General features: G+C 36.6%; 1 protein-coding gene and 2 non-coding genes across 5 annotated transcripts in view; 2 read left to right on the top strand and 1 right to left on the bottom strand.

Annotated features, from left to right (window-relative positions):
* Window positions 1-18,502, bottom strand: part of LOC142351748 (WD repeat-containing protein 19-like) — a 378,166-nt gene that overhangs the window by 93,662 nt on the left and 266,002 nt on the right. For all 3 annotated transcript variants that reach the window (XM_075403894.1, XM_075403893.1, XM_075403895.1), the window contains one exon: window positions 6,606-6,805. In XM_075403894.1, coding sequence (XP_075260009.1) covers window positions 6,606-6,805 — 200 coding nt within the window. The remainder of the gene's footprint in view (window positions 1-6,605; window positions 6,806-18,502) is intronic.
* On the top strand, window positions 2,579-2,650 carry Trnap-ugg (transfer RNA proline (anticodon UGG)). The gene has a single exon. It is a non-coding gene; the product is annotated as a tRNA-Pro (tRNA).
* Trnap-ugg (transfer RNA proline (anticodon UGG)) lies at window positions 6,284-6,355 on the top strand. The gene has a single exon. It is a non-coding gene; the product is annotated as a tRNA-Pro (tRNA).

Below are 18,502 nucleotides of genomic sequence, written 5' to 3'. Positions count from 1 at the left end.
CCAAGGCCCAGTTTTTCAAATTTGACAGTAGGCTCTACGAGTCCAATTTGTTCTTGTGCATCAGTTTCCTCCGATGGGATTAGTTCCAGAAATTTTTGTTCCCCAGGTGATAGCGTATAGGTTGTTTTGGTTTTGAGCATGATTTTTTTCCGGCTGTTGAGACGTTTTTGTTTGTTGTTGCCTTTTATGTGCATTAGATTTAGCTGAAAAGTAAATTCTGGTGTTTGGAGTAGTCTGTTGTGGGCATCAATAATAATCTCATTTTTATCAAAGAAGGGAAAGCCAAGAAGGATAGCGGAAAGTGTTTCAAACACCATGAACTGTTCCTCAAATTGTAAATGGCCAATTTTGAATGTCAGTTGGACTGTAAATAAAATGGGTGATTGGTGTAGGAAAGCTGTAGAAACGTTTATTTCAGGAGGATTTGTTTTTTCTGGTTTTTGGTAGAGGTTTCTGCTTATTTTATCAAAATGTTTCTTTGACATGGCGCTGCTGAATGCTCCAGTGTCTGCTACTGCTTTCATTATTAATGTTTCGAACTGCAGAGGTATTATGAATACATTTTCGCTATAGTTTGTCACGCTATCTGGTATATGTTGTAGAAAAACATGCAGGTTATTTAGTTTTTTGATTGCTGATTGAATGGCATGTTTCCATCGCGGTATGCTGGTTGACGTTCTGGACAATCTCGGGCAGTGTGCTCATTGCTGGCACATGTTCTGCAAAACGTTCTCATTGGTGTAGGAGATCTTTCGGTACGTCCATTACTTCGGTCGTTTCGTTGGAAGTTTGACCTTCCTCTGGGATAATTTCCTCGGGCTCTCTGAAAGCTTCCACGATTACGTCCTCTGCTGTTGTAGTTGTTACTGTATCATCGGCCATTTTGGTTTCCATTATACTGGTATGTTTGTCTGTTGTGGTTGTAGCCTCTGTAGTTATTTCCTCTTCTGTAGCTAGGGTACTGAGTACTCTCCACGCGCTGATGCGGTGGCTGTGCTACTTGCATTGATGCTATGCCTGCGGCCATTATGCTTTCTATGGCTTGGGCCACAGCAGGGTTTCCTGATGCGTTTAGTGCATTGAATGCCGTGGTGTATTGTGGTTCGGGGTTTATCTGATCAATTCTGACTCGTCGTTTGATGATAGCGCATAGTTCGTTTACAGTGATGTTGTCATTCTCTTTCAGCAACACTTTCTTGTACTTGAAGGGCATGCCTTGAATGAATTGTTCTCTTATTCGTCTTGTTCTTTCGTCAGTGCGGTCTATGTGAGCTGCAGGATCGTCCACAATTGCGAGGTTGGCGAGGCGTTGCAGATCTGTGAAGAAGTCATCTGGTTGTTCTTTCACTGGATCAAACTTTCTCGATTGCAGATCAAGTTCAAAGTTTCTTCTTTGGTCTGCTCCTGCATATCGGTTGCGTAGTTGTTCGAGCGAATCGTCCAGATCGTTTCTTGTGTTTTCGGCGAGTCGAAGGTAATAGTTGAGTGCATTACCGGCTAAGTGTAGGTGGAGATATCTTGCACGTTGGTGGTTCGCTTCAGGAATTCTAGATACAGCAATGCTTGCTCTCAGTAGTCCTTCAAATTCAGGCCAGTTTTCGTTTGGTAGTCCTGAGAATCTTTTCAGATGTACGTGAGGCGGACTTGGATCTGCCATTTTCTTTTAGTCAGTTCGTTTTTGAAGTGTTTTTGTGGAAAGAGCAATTTGTGCGCTTCTCCAATTTAGCTGTGTCACAGAGTTTGCAGTTTAGGCTATTTGGTTGGTCTTTTTTGTTCTTCGCTGCAAGTTTTTGACTTACTTTTCTGTCGATTGTTTTGTCGTTGAAGAATACGAACGGGTTTCTAGGATGATAGCCTTCTAATAGTGTCATAGAAGTACTGTTGTGGCTTGCGTTGTATTTTCTCTTTGCTAGCAAAACAAAGAGGTTGATGCTCAAATGATTTTGAATGGGTAAAGTTGGTTTGTGCTTGTGGTTTGGTTAATTTCTCGAATTTGGTAGTTTTGAAAGAAATTGTAAAGTTCTGAGTTTTTTGTAATACGGATCCGTTTGATATCGGTTTGATTGTCTTCTTGTGCGATAAAATAAAGGCTAATTCCATTGTTTGTTTTTCTAATGATTCGAAGATTGTAAGTTTTCCGTTAATGGCTAATTCCATGAGTTTCAAATTTTTCTTTCTTTTTAACAGAAGTAAGCGTTCAACATCTCTGTCGCCATATGATAACTCTCTTCTTAATTTGCTTCTACCTTTTCTATCTTTTTAGAGGCGGCTGTGTAGGTGCTAGTGCCAAGTGCTATATTGTATGGAGACGAGTTATCGTTGCAATATCCTTTCTAATAAAGGCTTTTAATTGCAAGTTTTTGCTAAGTGCTATTCGGAGCGCGGGTTCGGTAAAAACGCTCTTTTTCTGCTACAAGTTTTTAATTCAAGTAATTTATTAAGCAACTGAACTGTACTGAGCAGAATCGTCTGTCTGAATTTCAAGATAATAAATGCGTGCTGTATGAATTTATAAAAGTCTTTTTCAACCAATCAAAATTTAGCATCGTCATAAAAAGCTTTGAGCAAAACCTTCCCAGGGACAGTGGTCTAGTGGTATGATTCTCGCTTTGGGTGCGAGAGCTCCCGGGTTCAATCCCCGGCTGTCCCCAGATCACTTTTTGTTTCATTCACTATTACTTATATATAACATCCTATCAGAGAAATTACCACAAAAATCACGAACCAGGAATCTTTTTTAGGTCTTTCCCATTGTAGCCCCCCACCATAGGTTATCTGACCACTAAGCTGGGGGGGGGGGTTATAATGGGAAGGACCCCTTTACTTTCCAGCAAATTTTGCAGCTTACAGCTTTGATAGCGATCTCAATTGGGTTAATATTTGGGTCGCTTTCGGTTGCGGCTGTGATTGGGCATCTGAGGAGATGTTTGACAGCTCTCGAGTACTGCTTGCTCCGGTAGAAGAACTTGCCTGCCAGAAAGGGATCTTTCTCTTCAGTCTCAAAGTATACAGCCACACTTTTGTAATCTTCAAGCGAGGCATCATCGCCTGAAAACAAAATCGGAATAAGTTTTTCTTTTCCCAACGGTAGCTAAGAGTAAACCTCAGTATCTATAGCTCATATATGCATAAAGGTCAAATCGCTCAAAAAGGGATTTGCCCAATATTAATGATATTTTTTGATCATATTTTACTTCAGGCAGGTGCCTGTCGCCCGGGGGGGGGGGGTGAATTCATAATGTACTGGGACGGAAAGCTTCATTTCTTTCATGCCTCCTTCACAGTTAACAATACTCGCCAAGCAGTAAAAATAAACGACTTATTTAAATATATGTTAGAATACTCTAGATTCAAGAATGAAAAATCAATAAAATTCACTTCAATCATTTGTTCAAACTTAACCAAATTACGATCATAACAAAAAATATTGCTTTCAGAAAAACAATGCTCTAGAACAACTGCATAGCAACTTAATGCCCTCGGGTTTTACATTTAATCCCGTTTTTTTTATGAAAAGTCAAACCTGTGTCATGAAAGATTAAGCGCAGTATCAAGCAAAAAACCTATAAACTAATAGGACGCAAGTAAATTCTCCGAAGGCTCGACGATCAAACAGAGCTATACAGAGACAAAATGTACTTGGGTTTGAACAGTTTATCCCGTTTCGAATTGCAAAAAGTCATATTGATGCAGCAGTGGAAACCCATTTTCGAGCAAAAAATGGTCAAGCAAGCATTTTGCATAAACGAAACTCACGACAATAATTGTTACAAACTTCATTCGATGGCAATTAATACTCCTCGATTTCAAGCAGCAAAAGAATTCCTTTAAAAAATATTAAACATCCTGGTTTTTCAAACATCGAATCATAATTCATCATGAACTGAAGTGACTTTTCATTACAAAAGCTGAAAGCAACATTTTCCACTTCAAATCTCCTTTATCTCGTCCAGATCGTTCTACAGTCCCTCAATACTGTGGTTTCGAAATACTGTTTGTGAAATTTTGAGTTATATCCGTAATTGTTGTTTTTTGTCGTTTAATGATTTGGTCTCAATAATAAAAAGCAAAGATGGCTTTCCTAGCAGTTGCAACTTATTTTGCTTCTGTTCTAAGTTGAAAGTTTATGGTTTGTTTGAACTTTCAAAAATATGTTTTCAAAAATTCAGCGCAATTCTGAGCTGCGTCGCTTTTGTCTTATTTCTACCAATTTCGTAGCTTCGTTTCTGTAACGGCAGGTTGGATCCTTTTTTTCAGTAAACCAAAATCCAAAATTAATAAACGTAGCCGGCAGATTTCCGGAAAATGCACATTGGGATTGAAGCAGAAAAAGAAAAAAGAACAGATAACCTGATTAACTTTTTCTCTTTTTTCAGAGTCAAAAAGTGTTCTAATTCTGCGTGCAGTTTCAGTTGGATTCTAAAACTAAACTTAATTCAGCTTCTAAACTGAAATGTAATAAGCTTAATATCAATGTCAGCTAGCAAACACTCTAAGGAACTTTGATAACCTAAATCTCAATGACCTAATGACCGGGATTTATCGGTGCCGTCTTTTTTGATTTTGAGCTATTCACCTTGACTGTGTTCACTATATTGCGCAATTCAATGAGTGGAAAAAACTAAAATCTATTCAGTTGAAACAGTGAGCGAAGTAAGTCAGAAGTCAAACGTGAAAATCGTGACTTATGTAAAACGAAAAACGTGATCAAAAGGTAGAGCGATTTAAAAAAGAGAGAAAGCACATATAATAGTCGTTTGAGACGCTGACGGCTGCTAATAATAATTTTTTAACTAATGGTTTCTTGGCTTTGGCACTACGCATTTTCATAATAAAATCGTGATTTGCGGATATATGCCCCATTCAGAGCTTGTTGTTTTCTTGCCACATTGTCACACAAATGGGGTAGCCCAATTGGAGTCGAAACAAAGCAAAAAGGACCATATTTAATGTTCTCCGTGAATAGCCGATCGTTTTAACGGTTACGGGACCGCTTTCCTGTTAAATTTAATTGTTTTTTTTTTCGTTTTTGACGTTTTATTTGTAGTCGACTGACATATTATGGATAATGACAGGTCTCAATTGCTTCCGATGAGGTATTAAAAAAAGCTTCTCAATGAGCTCAGTTGAAATTGGTTGTCTTCAAAAACAGAATCGTACTTTTTTGAAGCTTTTCCCTTTTTGCTGTTCCTCGTCTGCCTTTTATCGAGTCTCATCGTTAACAAGAGTCTCATATCTTATCTAATGAAGTACAGGTTAATTTGTTCAATTCAGGTTATATGTGATTCCATATTGATTTTGTTATTAAGTGTTATACATTGACATCGAGATTTGGTCGTAATTGATGTTTGCTATTACTTGATTTCTATTTTTGTCTTGTCCACTGCTCTCATTGATGGCAAGTCTCATGGGCGCTTTAATCCAGCATTCACGTTTTCACTTAGTTGTTTGTTGAACGATATGAGATTTCTATCTCTCTCTCATTTGGTAGGCAATCAAATCAAAACGTGGATGAGCGGTGTCGGAACATTATGTGCGAATGCACATTACCGAGCCTCCTTGTTGATGTTATAAGGTTAATTTAGGTTATCATTTCAGAAAATAGGTAAAAGATAAATTTAACACTTTTTTTAAAAAAAAAAATCAGTGGAAAACGATTTTGGTAGTGCTGAAGAAAACAAATTAATGATCTCTTAGCACATCCTTTGAATAAATTATTCCTAACTACGCTTATAAAATAAACAATTCACTAATTAGCGTCTAATATCTTCCAATCAAAGGGGGCGACCATTTAATTTCAAGACCCAATTGTCTGTAATCTGGGGCGCTCTTATTCTAAGCTGCTTCAAAATTTTTTATTAGGGCTGACAATACAACGCTACAAGATTTAAATTGAAAAACGAAATCAATTTCGGCGCATTTTTTGGTTGACATTTAGTAGCAAACTTTCGCCAATAAAACTCTTTAAATTCTGAATAAAAATCAATTCACACTCAAAAAAAAATTCAAGATCTCCAGACTGGAAAATTTACTCGAAAAGTTGTCGGAAAAAATAGGTCGTAGGAAAAAAACTGTTCCTGTCCTTCCCGTTATAGCCCCCCAGCTTACTGATCAGATAACGTATTGCCCCCCCCCCCAACCCCCCCCCCCCCAATGAGAATTAAACCATAATGGGGGCTATAATTTCGCGAGGGGCTATAATGGGAAGGACCCAAAAAAAACTTGGTTTGAGAGTAATTTGGAATGTTTTTGACATTAAAAAGCTTTGAGCAAAACCTTCCCAGGGACAGTGGTCTAGTGGTATGATTCTCGCTTTGGGTGCGAGAGGTCCCGGGTTCAATCCCCGGCTGTCCCCAGATCACTTTTTGTTTCATTCACTATTACTTATATAACATCCTATCAGAGAAATTACCACAAAAATCACGAACCAGGAATCTTTTTTAGGTCTTTCCCATTGTAGCCCCCCACCATGAAATTATAGCCCCCCATTATGGTATAATTACCATTATTGGGGGGGGGGGCTATAGGTTATCTGACCACTAAGCTGGGGGGGGGGGTTATAATGGGAAGGACCCCTTTACTTTCCAGCAAATTTTGCAGCTTACAGCTTTGATAGCGATCTCAATTGGGTTAATATTTGGGTCGCTCTCGGTTGCGGCTGTGATTGGACATCTGAGGAGATGTTTGACAGCTCTCGAGTACTGCTTGCTCCGGTAGAAGAACTTCCCTGCCAGAAAGGGATCTTTCTCTTCAGTCTCAAAGTATACAGCCACACTTTTGTAATCTTCAAGCGAGGCATCATCGCCTGAAAACAAAATCGGAATGAGTTTTTCTTTTCCCAACGGTAGCTAAGAGTAAACCTCAGTATTTATAGCTCATATATGCAGAAAGGTCAAATCGCTCAAAAAAGGGATTTGCCGAATATTAATGATATTTTTTGATCATATTTTACTTCAGGCAGGTGCCTGTAGCCCGTGGGGGGGGGGGGGGGGGGGGGTGAATTCATAGTGTACTGGGAGCAGTGACGGAAAGATTTATTTCTTTCATGCCTCCTTCACAGTTAACAATACTGTAAAAATAAAAGACTTATTTAAATATATTCAACAATATGAAAAATCAATAAAATTCACTTCAATCATTTTTTCAAACTTAACCAAATTAAGATCATAACAAAAAATATTACTTTCAGAAAAATAATGCTCTAGAATAACTGCACAACTTAATGCCCTCGGGTTTTACAGTTTATCTCGTTTTTTTCGATGAAAAATCAAACCTGTGTCATGAAAAAGATTAAGCGCAGTATCAAGCAAAAAACCTATAAACTAATAGGACGCAAGTAAATTCTCCGAAGGCTCAACGATCAAACAGAGCTATACAGAGAAAAAATGCACTTGGGTTTAAACAGTTTATCCCGTTTCGATTTGCAAAGAGTCATATTGATGAAGCAGTGGAAACACATTTTCGAGCAAAAAATGGTCAAGCAAGCATTTTGCATAAACGAAACTCACGACAATAATTGTTACAAACTCCATTCGGGGGCAATTAATACTCCCCAATTAAAAGCAGCAAAAGAATTCCTTTAAAAAATGTTAAACATCCTGGTTTTTCAAACATCGAATCATAATTCATCATGAACTGAAGTGACCGTTCATTACAAAAGCCGAAAGCAACATTTTCCACTTCAAATCTCCTTTATCTCGTCCAGATCATTCTGGAGTCCCTCAAAACCATAGAAGTCATATCATAAGTAATGATCACCCCCCGCTCATTGGGTGAGATGAAATCTTCACACAAAAAAAGAGCAACCCAGCAAACGGTCGGTTCTTCTTTCGTTCTTTCTTTGAAGCTTGAGCTATAGAAAACAAACCATTGCTTACGCCAATTTGAAATTATATCTTATAACACGTATGACAAAAAAAACTTCAAGCTGAATGTTCAGAAACTGACAAAAAGAACTGAGCTTGCAACGTTTTTACATCAGAATCTAAACCCCATTCTCCTCCAAAAAAGTTGCATTGTATCTCAGTTATAACAAGAAAAATTGTAAACTTAGAGTATTTTTTCTCGGGATTTTTACCATTTATTTGTTAGGTAAGGTGCACTATTTACAAATTTGAGTGTGGCAACAATGTCGCGTCATGGACGTTGGCGAATCCTCAAGTAAGAATGCAAATTATACATCAGGTATCACTTGTGATACAAATCTGTCAAAAAAATCTTTTGATAAAATATCAAAAATTACTGTTTGTCTGGTCGAAATTGACAAAAATCAGGAAATAAAATTCAAGAGTTGGACAAAAGCTGCAAGAGATGAACGATCGCTTGGGAGCACAGGAACGCTATACAAGGAAGGACTGTGTGATCATTTGTAATCCACCTTTCGACTCTAAACATCAACGGAATGTGCTTAAAAATACTTTGTTTTTTTTTGATAAAAATCTTGAAATCAAACTGAGGGCGACCGAATAAAAACCTGACATAGGTTTGTTTATATTGACGAAAAAGATCGAGTATTTGGGGCCAAAGGAAACCGACAAAGTTGAAGAACCCATTGCACAATATTAACATATAAATCAACTAGACGCTACCAAACCATGAAGCGCAAATCAACAATGAAGCTAAAAAGATGAGTATGATTGCATCCGCTAAAAACTGTGCGGTCTCTATTATGGTCCCAAACTCTTTCCAATCTGTTAACTATAGCAACGACCTCATCAAAGTCAAAAAAAATGTGTCAACCAAGATTTTGCCATATTTTTGATGAAACATCAGCGTCAAACGATCAAGACAAATTCTCTGAGAAGAAAAAGCGGAAGAAATATTAAACTCGAAAAAAACCGCCGCAGTTCTAAAACTCAATGATTTTTGTTAATAATATTTTGAAGCCGTAATTTTGATAGTAACGCAGTACCAGTACTTCAATTAAATGTACAAAAGTGGCTCTTATTTAAGGTGAAAGTGACAATTAGTGCGCTTAATTAAGTGCGATAAATGCAGCTTGTCTTTTCCCATTTTTATTAGGTTTTTTTAGATGATAGGTTTTGAAATTTTAGTATGTTCTGCATCGGTGCTCGCGATATCCGCAACCTAAAGTGGTACATGATTCTTTTAAGGTGAAGGGAAGGAACATCCGGAAGAACAAAATCTTGTGATATACGCAGATTAGTTGTTTACAGATTGAGATTAATTTCAGCCCTTTGGAATTTGTGATAATCGCAAACAACAAATTACAACTGAACATGAATCCAAGGGAAAAACAGAATGGTTTGTCAAGACATCAACTGGAGCCATGTTTTGTTTTGATATTCGCGAATTTGTTAACGAGTCAGTGTTATCTCCTTTTGTATTGTTAACCATGTTCAAAAAGAAAGCACGGGGAGTTTCATTTTAAAATAAACGAGTGGTAAAAGTGTTCAAATTCAATTAAAGATTTTCTCTAATTTAAATGATCAGAAGTATTATTTTATTGCAGAACATCAAATCAATTTATAAAAACCTAAACAATTTCAAAATTATTTTGGTGCAACACGAAACACAGCCATTAACTATATGCCAAACTGAAACGTGGCTCACAGATGACAGCAACATCAAATGCCTTTCTCTTAGTAGTTACCAGGTGCTTGACACATGCAACCGACAAATACGAAAAAGAAGAGGAGTTGCAAATTTTGTGAGGGAAGGCGTGCTGAAAACAGTTCTGCAGAAATCTTCTAATAGGAACTGTCAATTGCTAATAATTAAAATTGAAAGCAAAAATTACAAAAAAGGTCTGGTTCTGACTGTTGTATACCTCAAACCTAATTCAAGCTTATGCGAGTTGTCACAAACTTTTGACGAACACTTCTAAAAAACACTCAAGCAAAAACCAATTGCATTTAATGTCAGGAGATTTAAATATTGATCACACAAAAACAAATGAAAAATTTTTGACGCTAAAAAATATTCTCGGAGGGTATGATCTTAACAATCTTAACAATATGTCTCTAACAGGAATCACCAGGGAGAACAACAGACTACATCACCAAGAATTGATGTAGTCTATTGCTCACAAGAAGTGTAAGTAGACATTCTAAAATCTAATATAATTGATCAGTACACTGTTCAAACTGAAATAAATGAGGAGTTGGAAGAAGGAAGGTTAAAAATGCAAGAGCACTACAGAAAATGAGCTGTTCTAGAAAAAAAATGAGTTAGAAAAGCTAGTATTCAAACTGAAGCACAAATTACAATGTTTACAGGATAATTTTTGGCTCCTGGACTGTGACTAAGCATTTGAAAAATTTCAACAAACTCACTGATGAAATAGAACATTGTGCCAGAGAAAAATCAAAGCCTGTCAGACATAAGACATGGAATGGTAACTCAATTAAAAAACATGCAGCACAAAAGCAAAACTTTGATCATAGGTTCATGCAACAGAAAACAAATGTCAAAAAAGAGATTCATAGAATTAGGAATTTGCAACAGAAGAGTGTTCGAAAAAAGCAGAATTTTTTATCAAAAGTTTTTAGCTATGAACGCAAAGCGTTCCTTTGACACTATCAAAATTTTAGGAGGACACACACAGAAATATTTTAAAGCAGGAAGAGACTGAAAGTTTCAACAAATTTTTCACCACCATTGGAAAATTAGCTGAAAAATTGGGTCCAGAAGAAAGCAACACACAAAATTTAAGCGTAAAAAGCATGTTTCTGCACAAAACTAGCGAAAGAGCTAACCGTGGCAATTAAAAACCTGAAAAATAAATACAGCTCAGGTTATGATGTACTTAACAATTTTATAATGAAGAAAATACAGTTTGCTATTGTTCCGACTCCTACCTATTTGGTCAACAAATGTTTTGAAAACAGCGCACTCCCGAATTGCTTAAAGAAACAGCGCACTCTCGAACTGTTCAGTTAAACATACTTTCACTTTTGACAAACTAAACAACTTGGGATTGAGGGGTCAGATGCAAAAGTTTTTGCAATGTTATCTAAGTAATAGACAACAAAACGTAATTTCCGGAAATGTATACTCCAGTTTTGTAGAAGCCGACTATGGGGTAACACAAGGATCAGTACTTGGATCACTTCTTTTCCTTCTCTATATAAACGAAATAGACGAATACTGGCGTCAGAGCTGTTTGGTCTTATACGCTAACGATACTATTTTTAAACAAAAACGCAAATCAACAACTGAAGATTTCAGCCAATCTTTGAACCTGGTTAGTAATTACCTCACAAAAAACAAACTGAATATTAACTACGAAAAAAAACATGCGTTATGAACATGAAGACAAGACCAACAAAATCTGAACGACAAAAAAAGATAAAAGAAAAGAACCTACTGGAGAAATCATCACTGAAACACTCAGGAATAGAATTGGATGACAATCTGAAATTCGGCGAACACATTAAAAACCTCTGCTCGAAATTGAACAAATTCTCAGGACTTATTTACCGGCTCAGATCAATTCTAAATGTTAAACAACTGTTATTCAAATACAAGGTGTACGTCCAGCCTGTTGTGAGCTATGGCGTTCTAGTCTATGGAACCAGCAACAAAACCCTAATTTTGCCAATGGATAAAAAAATAAAGAAAATTGCCAGAATTAATTTTAAGAAGCCTAAATCAACGTCCAGTTTTGTAGAAGCCGACTATGGGGTAACATAAGGATCAGTACTTGGACCACTTCTTTTCCTTCTCTATATAAACGAAATAGACGAATACTGGCGTCAGAGCTGTTTGGTCTTATACGCTAACGATACTATTGTTAAACAAAAACGCAAATCAACAACTGAAGATTTCAGCCAATCTTTGAACCTGGTTAGTAATTACCTCACAAAAAACAAACTGAATATTAACTACGAAAAAAACATGCGTTATGAACATGAAGACAAGACCAACAGAATCTGAACGACAAAAAAAGATAAAAGAAAAGAACCTACTGGAGAAATCATCACTGAAACACTCAGGAATAGAATTGGATGACAATCTGAAATTCGGCGAACACATTAAAAACCTCTGCTCGAAATTGAACAAATTCTCAGGACTTATTTACCGGCTCAGATCAATTCTAAATGTTAAACAACTGTTATTCAAATACAAGGTGTACGTCCAGCCTGTTGTGAGCTATGGCGTTCTAGTCTATGGAACCAGCAACAAAACCCTAATTTTGCCAATGGAGAAAAAAATAAAGAAAATTGCCAGAATTAATTTTAACAAGCCTAAATCAACGTCCACTTGCCTGGAACGAGAAACAAATCTCACTTACTCCAAAAAAAGTAATGCACATTTTTGAACTGTTCAAAACACTAACTGAAAATTTAAGAGCAGAATGCCAAATTGAATATCTCAAAACTGTGATTACGAGGAAGGAAATCGATAAACTGCAAGCAAAAAGAGAACAACCAAAGCAACTAAAAGCAGCAAATAAAATCTGCGGCCTAAGTCCTAAAAGACTATGAGTGGAAATACGAAAACTGCTTACCTTCAATTTAAAAATCCATCCTAATTTTGTTTGAGAAGTGCAAAAGTTGAAAACTAAAGCAATTCTTATCTGGTTTCAGGGACAATTTTTTTGTGGACAACAAAGAACTTTTTGCTTTATTTTATTAGTAGTAGTAGTAGTAGTAGTAGTAGTAGTAGTAGTAGTAGTAGTAGTAGTAGTAGTAGTAGTAGTAGTAGTAGTAGTATAAGACTTCAATTACCTTCTGAGGGTATAAACAAGGATGATGATACAAATGGTATAACAAAGACAAAAATGATATAAATTATGTAACAGCTAGAAAAACATTAATTAAAGAGAGAGTCATGCTATACAGAAACTACATCTACACCTAAGGTACCACGTGCAAGATAAGTCAAAATCATATTTATCATTTCTCATTGCCATTAGTTGATTTTGAGTTGCGGTTTTGGATTTGCAAGTATCCTTGAAAAAATTGATGATGACATTAAGTAAATCCGCGGCTTCATTTATAATACGTTCAACTCTGAAGAAAAACGATTTTTCCGTACATCTTTTCTTAGCTCGTGTGAGCGCCAGACGTTCACGATCAAGTGTTCGTAGGTTTAAATCCTTTGAGTCCAAGTTGAAAAATTTGTCAAAAGATATGCAATTCTCGTTGTTTAAGATTGCCGTAAAAACACGTATGTCACGCTCGATGAGTTGATAGCATATTGGCAGAGAGTTGGATAATTTTAGCAGGGAGGAGTAGTCATTGTTACCAAAGCACCAACGACAACAAAACGTAACTTCCGGAAATGTATACTCCAGTTTTGTAGAAGCCGACTATGGGGTAACACAAGGATCAGTACTTGGACCACTTCTTTTCCTTCTCTATATAAAAGAAATAGACGAATACTGGCGTCAGAGCTGTTTGGTCTTATACGCTAACGATACTATTGTTAAACAAAAACGCAAATCAACAACTGAAGATTTCAGCCAATCTTTGAACCTGGTTAGTAATTACCTCACAAAAAACAAACTGAATATTAACTACGAAAAAAACATGCGTTATGAACATGAAACCAAGACCAAAAAAATCTGAACGACAACTAATGATAAAAGAAAAGAACCTAATGGAGAAATCATCACTGAAATACTCAGGAATGGAATTGGATGATAATCTGAAATTCGGCGAACATATTAAAAACCTCTGCTCGAAATTGAACAAATTCTCAGGACTTATTTACCGGCTCAGATCAATTCTAAATGTTAAACAACTTATTCAAATACAAGGTGTACGTCCAGCCTGTTGTGAGCTATGGCGTTCTAGTCTATGGAACCAGCAACAAAACGCTAATTTTGCCAATGGATAAAAAATAAAGAAAATTGCCAGAATTAATTTTAAGAAGCCTAAATCAACGTCCAGTTTTGTAGAAGCCGACTATGGGGTAACATAAGGATCAGTACTTGGACCACTTCTTTTCCTTCTCTATATAAACGAAATAGACGAATACTGGCGTCAGAGCTGTTTGGTCTTATACGCTAACGATACTATTGTTAAACAAAAACGCAAATCAACAACTGAAGATTTCAGCCAATCTTTGAACCTGGTTAGTAATTACCTCACAAAAAACAAACTGAATATTAACTACGAAAAAAACATGCGTTATGAACATGAAGACAAGACCAACAAAATCTGAACGACAAAAAAAGATAAAAGAAAAGAACCTACTGGAGAAATCATCACTGAAACACTCAGGATTAGAATTGGATGACAATCTGAAATTCGGCGAACACATTAAAAACCTCTGCTCGAAATTGAACAAATTCTCAGGACTTATTTACCGGCTCAGATCAATTCTAAATGTTAAACAACTGTTATTCAAATACAAGGTGTACGTCCAGCCTGTTGTGAGCTATGGCGTTCTAGTCTATGGAACCAGCAACAAAACCCTAATTTTGCCAATGGAGAAAAAAATAAAGAAAATTGCCAGAATTAATTTTAACAAGCCTAAATCAACGTCCACTTGCCTGGAACGAGAAACAAATCTCACTTACTCCAAAAAAGTAATGCACATTTTTGGACTGTTCAAAACACTAACTGAAAATTTAAGAGCAGAATGCCAAATTGAATATCTCAAAACTGTGATTACGAGGAAGGAAATCGATAAACTGCAAGCAAAAAGAGAACAACCAAAGCAACTAAAAGCAGCAAATAAAATCTGCGGCCTAAGTCCTAAAAGACTATGAGTGGCAATACGAAAACTGCTTAACTTCAATTTAATCCTAATTTTGTTTGAGAAGTGCAAAAGTTGAAAACTAAAGCAATTCTTATCTGGTTTCAGGGACAATTTTTTTGTGGACAACAAAGAACTTTTTGCTTTATTTTATTATTAGTAGTAGTAGTAGTAGTAGTAGTAGTAGTAGTAGTAGTAGTAGTAGTGTAAGACTTCAATTACCTTCTGAGGGTATAAACAAGGATGATGATACAAATGGTATAACAAAGACAAAAATGATATAAATTATGTAACAGCTAGAAAAACATTAATTAAAGAGAGAGTCATGCTATACAGAAACTACATCTACACCTAAGGTACCACGTGCAAGATAAGTCAAAATCATATTTATCATTTCTCATTGCCATTAGTTGATTTTGAGTTGCGGTTTTGGATTTGCAAGTATCCTTGAAAAAATTGATGATGACATTAAGTAAATCCGCGGCTTCATTTATAATACGTTCAACTCTGAAGAAAAACGATTTTTCCGTACATCTTTTCTTAGCTCGTGTGAGCGCCAGACGTTCACGATCAAGTGTTCGTAGGTTTAAATCCTTTGAGTCCAAGTTGAAAAATTTGTCAAAAGATATGCAATTCTCGTTGTTTAAGATTGCCGTAAAAACACGTTTGTCACGCTCGATGAGTTGATAGCATATTGGCAGAGAGTTGGATAATTTTAGCAGGGAGGAGTAGTCATTGTTACCAAAGCACCAACGCAGGCCATGGATATTGAGCTGTTCTAACTTCCGTAGATCAGAAATTTCAGGAAACCAAGCAGGGTATCCATATAGCAGAACCGATAAAACACATGCCTTGAATAAATTGAATTTAACTCCAGATGGGAGGTTGAACGGAAAACTGTGCTTCAAGTAATTGAACGATCGACGAGCTTTTACTATTTTTGTTTGAATATGAAGACTCCATTTCAACGTTTTGGATACCTCAATTCCCAGATCCGTAATATTATCAAGCGAAGGAATCTCGACATCACCAAGAAGTATATTATCCAATGACATTCTACTAATATGTAAATAACCGCTTTTAGCTGAATTAAAAGACAAATAGTTACAATAAGCCCATAACCGCAACGAGCATAGATCATTTTGAGCACTATTCAAGCAGAATTCGCCATGGCAGAGCAATTTCTTGTCGTCAGCGTAGCAGAAAACTTTTGATACTTCGGGTACGTCAATCATATCATCAAGAAAAATTAAAAAGAAAAGCGGTCCCAACACGCTTCCCTGAGGAACACCACTAGTAACTGGAAGGCTCTCTGATAAAACACCATCTAATTTAACACATTGACGTCTAGATGATAAATAAGAATTAATAAGTTTTACAAAATTTTCGTCAAAACCAAATTGAATAATTTTCGAAAGCAGCGTGGAGTGGTCCACAGAATCAAAAGCTTTGCTTAAATCTAAATAAACAACAACTTGTTCCACGTTTCCGTCAAAATTCAGATATAACTCATGCAGAAATGTGAGCAATTGAGTAACTGTAGAATGTTTTGCACAAAATCCATGTTGTCTAGGATTCAGCCGATCTTTAATCTTTGGATAAATAAACAGAAATAGAATTTTCTCTAAAACTAAAGATAACCTCGGGAGTATTGAGATAGGCCGATAATTTTCAACGTCCGCTCGAGGTCCTTTTTTGTGAATAGGGGTAACATAGGCACATTTCCAATTCTCGGGCCAAAATTGTGAATGAATAATTTATGTGAAAACAAGATGGACGAATGGTGCTAATGTATGTGCCGCTTTACTTAAAATAGTCGGCGGTATACCATCAAAAGCAGGAGTCGCGCTACTGGGGACCCTTAAAAGATAATTTTGAATTTCGTCAAGGCTGAACTGAACATCAGATAACTTGATCTCATTGCCGCACACAAGGTCATTCAATCGTATTTCAGTTTTCGGTTGAAAAACTGATTGAAAAAATTTGTTGAAAAGATTTGCTTTCACTGAGCCTTCAAAAGACACCTCGTTTTTGTAGAACATTTGTTTAGGGAAGAAACTTCTACCATTTAAATATTTCAACATAGCAAACGCTTCATTTGTATTAAACCTCTGTACACTGTTCAACAAGACCTGCTTGTCCATGTCAATAAGAATCATTAGCTCCTTTTCATGGCATTCAACTGTATTTTTCTGATTTTTTCGAGCTGTATTTAGTTTATTTAAACAATGCATTGTCTGCGATGAAGAATAGAATGGAGCTTCGAAGCGTTTTCTCCGTTTTCTGTTAAGACTTTGATTGAGAGCGCAAAAAACTTTACGATAGAACGTTGATAGGAAATCAGGATTCAAGTTGTCGCATTCCTGAGCGAAAGATCGTGAGAGTGTTAGATGCAAAGAAAATTTAGCCTCGTTAAAAGAACTGATCGTATAAGCGTGCCCACTTGCATATTGGTAATCTAGGTCAACATTTGTTAAAAGAATAGGATAATGATCTGAGCACAATCGCTCTACAATATTGAAGTCCCATTTGTCGGGGTGGGAGCAAAAAAGTAGATCCAAAATACTTCCAAGCTTATGAGTAGGCAAATCAATAATTTGTGTAAGCAATAAAAGGTTGCATAAAAATTCTAACAATTTTTGCTCGTCAGAATGAGGCGAAGAGATCGACTCCCAACGTGCTTTGGGAAAGTTAAAATCACCAAGTAGAATCCACTGGACAACTTTGCGTTGATCACAGCTCAGGCTTGCCTCCACATCGGCAAAAACACTTCGCAATTTGTCTTCTGTAACGCCAGGTTTGACATAAAACGCCGATCCTCGAGGAGGTAGATATGCAAGTATAATGCAGAGAGTAAGAGTCTGGTCACTTAAGACAAGAACACAAAATTGCTCACACTTTGAATAATAAATAAAGTTAATAGTACCCGAGAAAGCGGTACTCATTGCTACTAGGATTCCACCATGATGGCCGGCCGTTCGATCTGATCGCAGAACGACTGTATAAGGGTGAGCTGCGAAAACTCCATTATCACTGACCGAATCATCAAGCCATGTTTCTGTCAGACAGACAACAGTGGGTGAAAATAATCTTAAGAGCTGGCAAAAGTTTAGTCTTCTCTCAATCGATAGAATGCTCTGAACGTTAAGAAGGAGGATCGAAATTTGAGAGGAGCATTTTGTCTGTAGTCAATTCTGTTGTACACGACCACGACGAATTTTGTATATTTTTGCAGGATTTTGTCTTTCAAGTTGACGTTTCTGCAATCGCAAATTGTACTGCTGTACTCTCTCAGCTTTAGTTAAGTCTGGTGCCACATAAACACAATCGAAATTCTCACAATCCCTCAATGCTACTGACTTACGCAGAAACTGATTTCGTTTTATCATTTCTTTAAACTTGAGAAGCAATAACTGATTTCCTGTATCACGCTGTGGTTTTCCAATCCATTTACATTGAACATCAGATGACACGAGAGATACATCAATTTGATTTGCAATTTTTTCAACAAAACTCGATAGATCTCATCAAAATTAGAATTAAGTTTTGAGGTTTCCCCCTATTTTTCCTTGCTATGATATGACGCCGCTCATAAACACCATTGATCATAGTAATGCTACAGGTGATCACTTGACTAGGACCTCTTGTACCTATTGATGACCTGTCGAGTAGATTTAATATGTTATATGATTCATACGTGTTTCAAACAAATGTTCATCCTACTCCAGAACAACTTATTGTTATGAAACACAGAAATTTTCCCTCACACTTGTTGACATGTGTAAAAAAGATCGCTTTCTTCTCGTTGGCCGAAGCAAAGAAAATATTGTTA

This window comes from Convolutriloba macropyga, chromosome 13, assembly GCF_964194025.1.
Source record: "Convolutriloba macropyga chromosome 13, txConMacr16.3, whole genome shotgun sequence".
In the NCBI taxonomy this organism is placed as follows: Eukaryota; Metazoa; Xenacoelomorpha; order Acoela; family Convolutidae; genus Convolutriloba; species Convolutriloba macropyga.
Note: the sequence above shows the minus strand (reverse complement) of the source record. Positions and strands in the feature narration are given on the sequence as shown.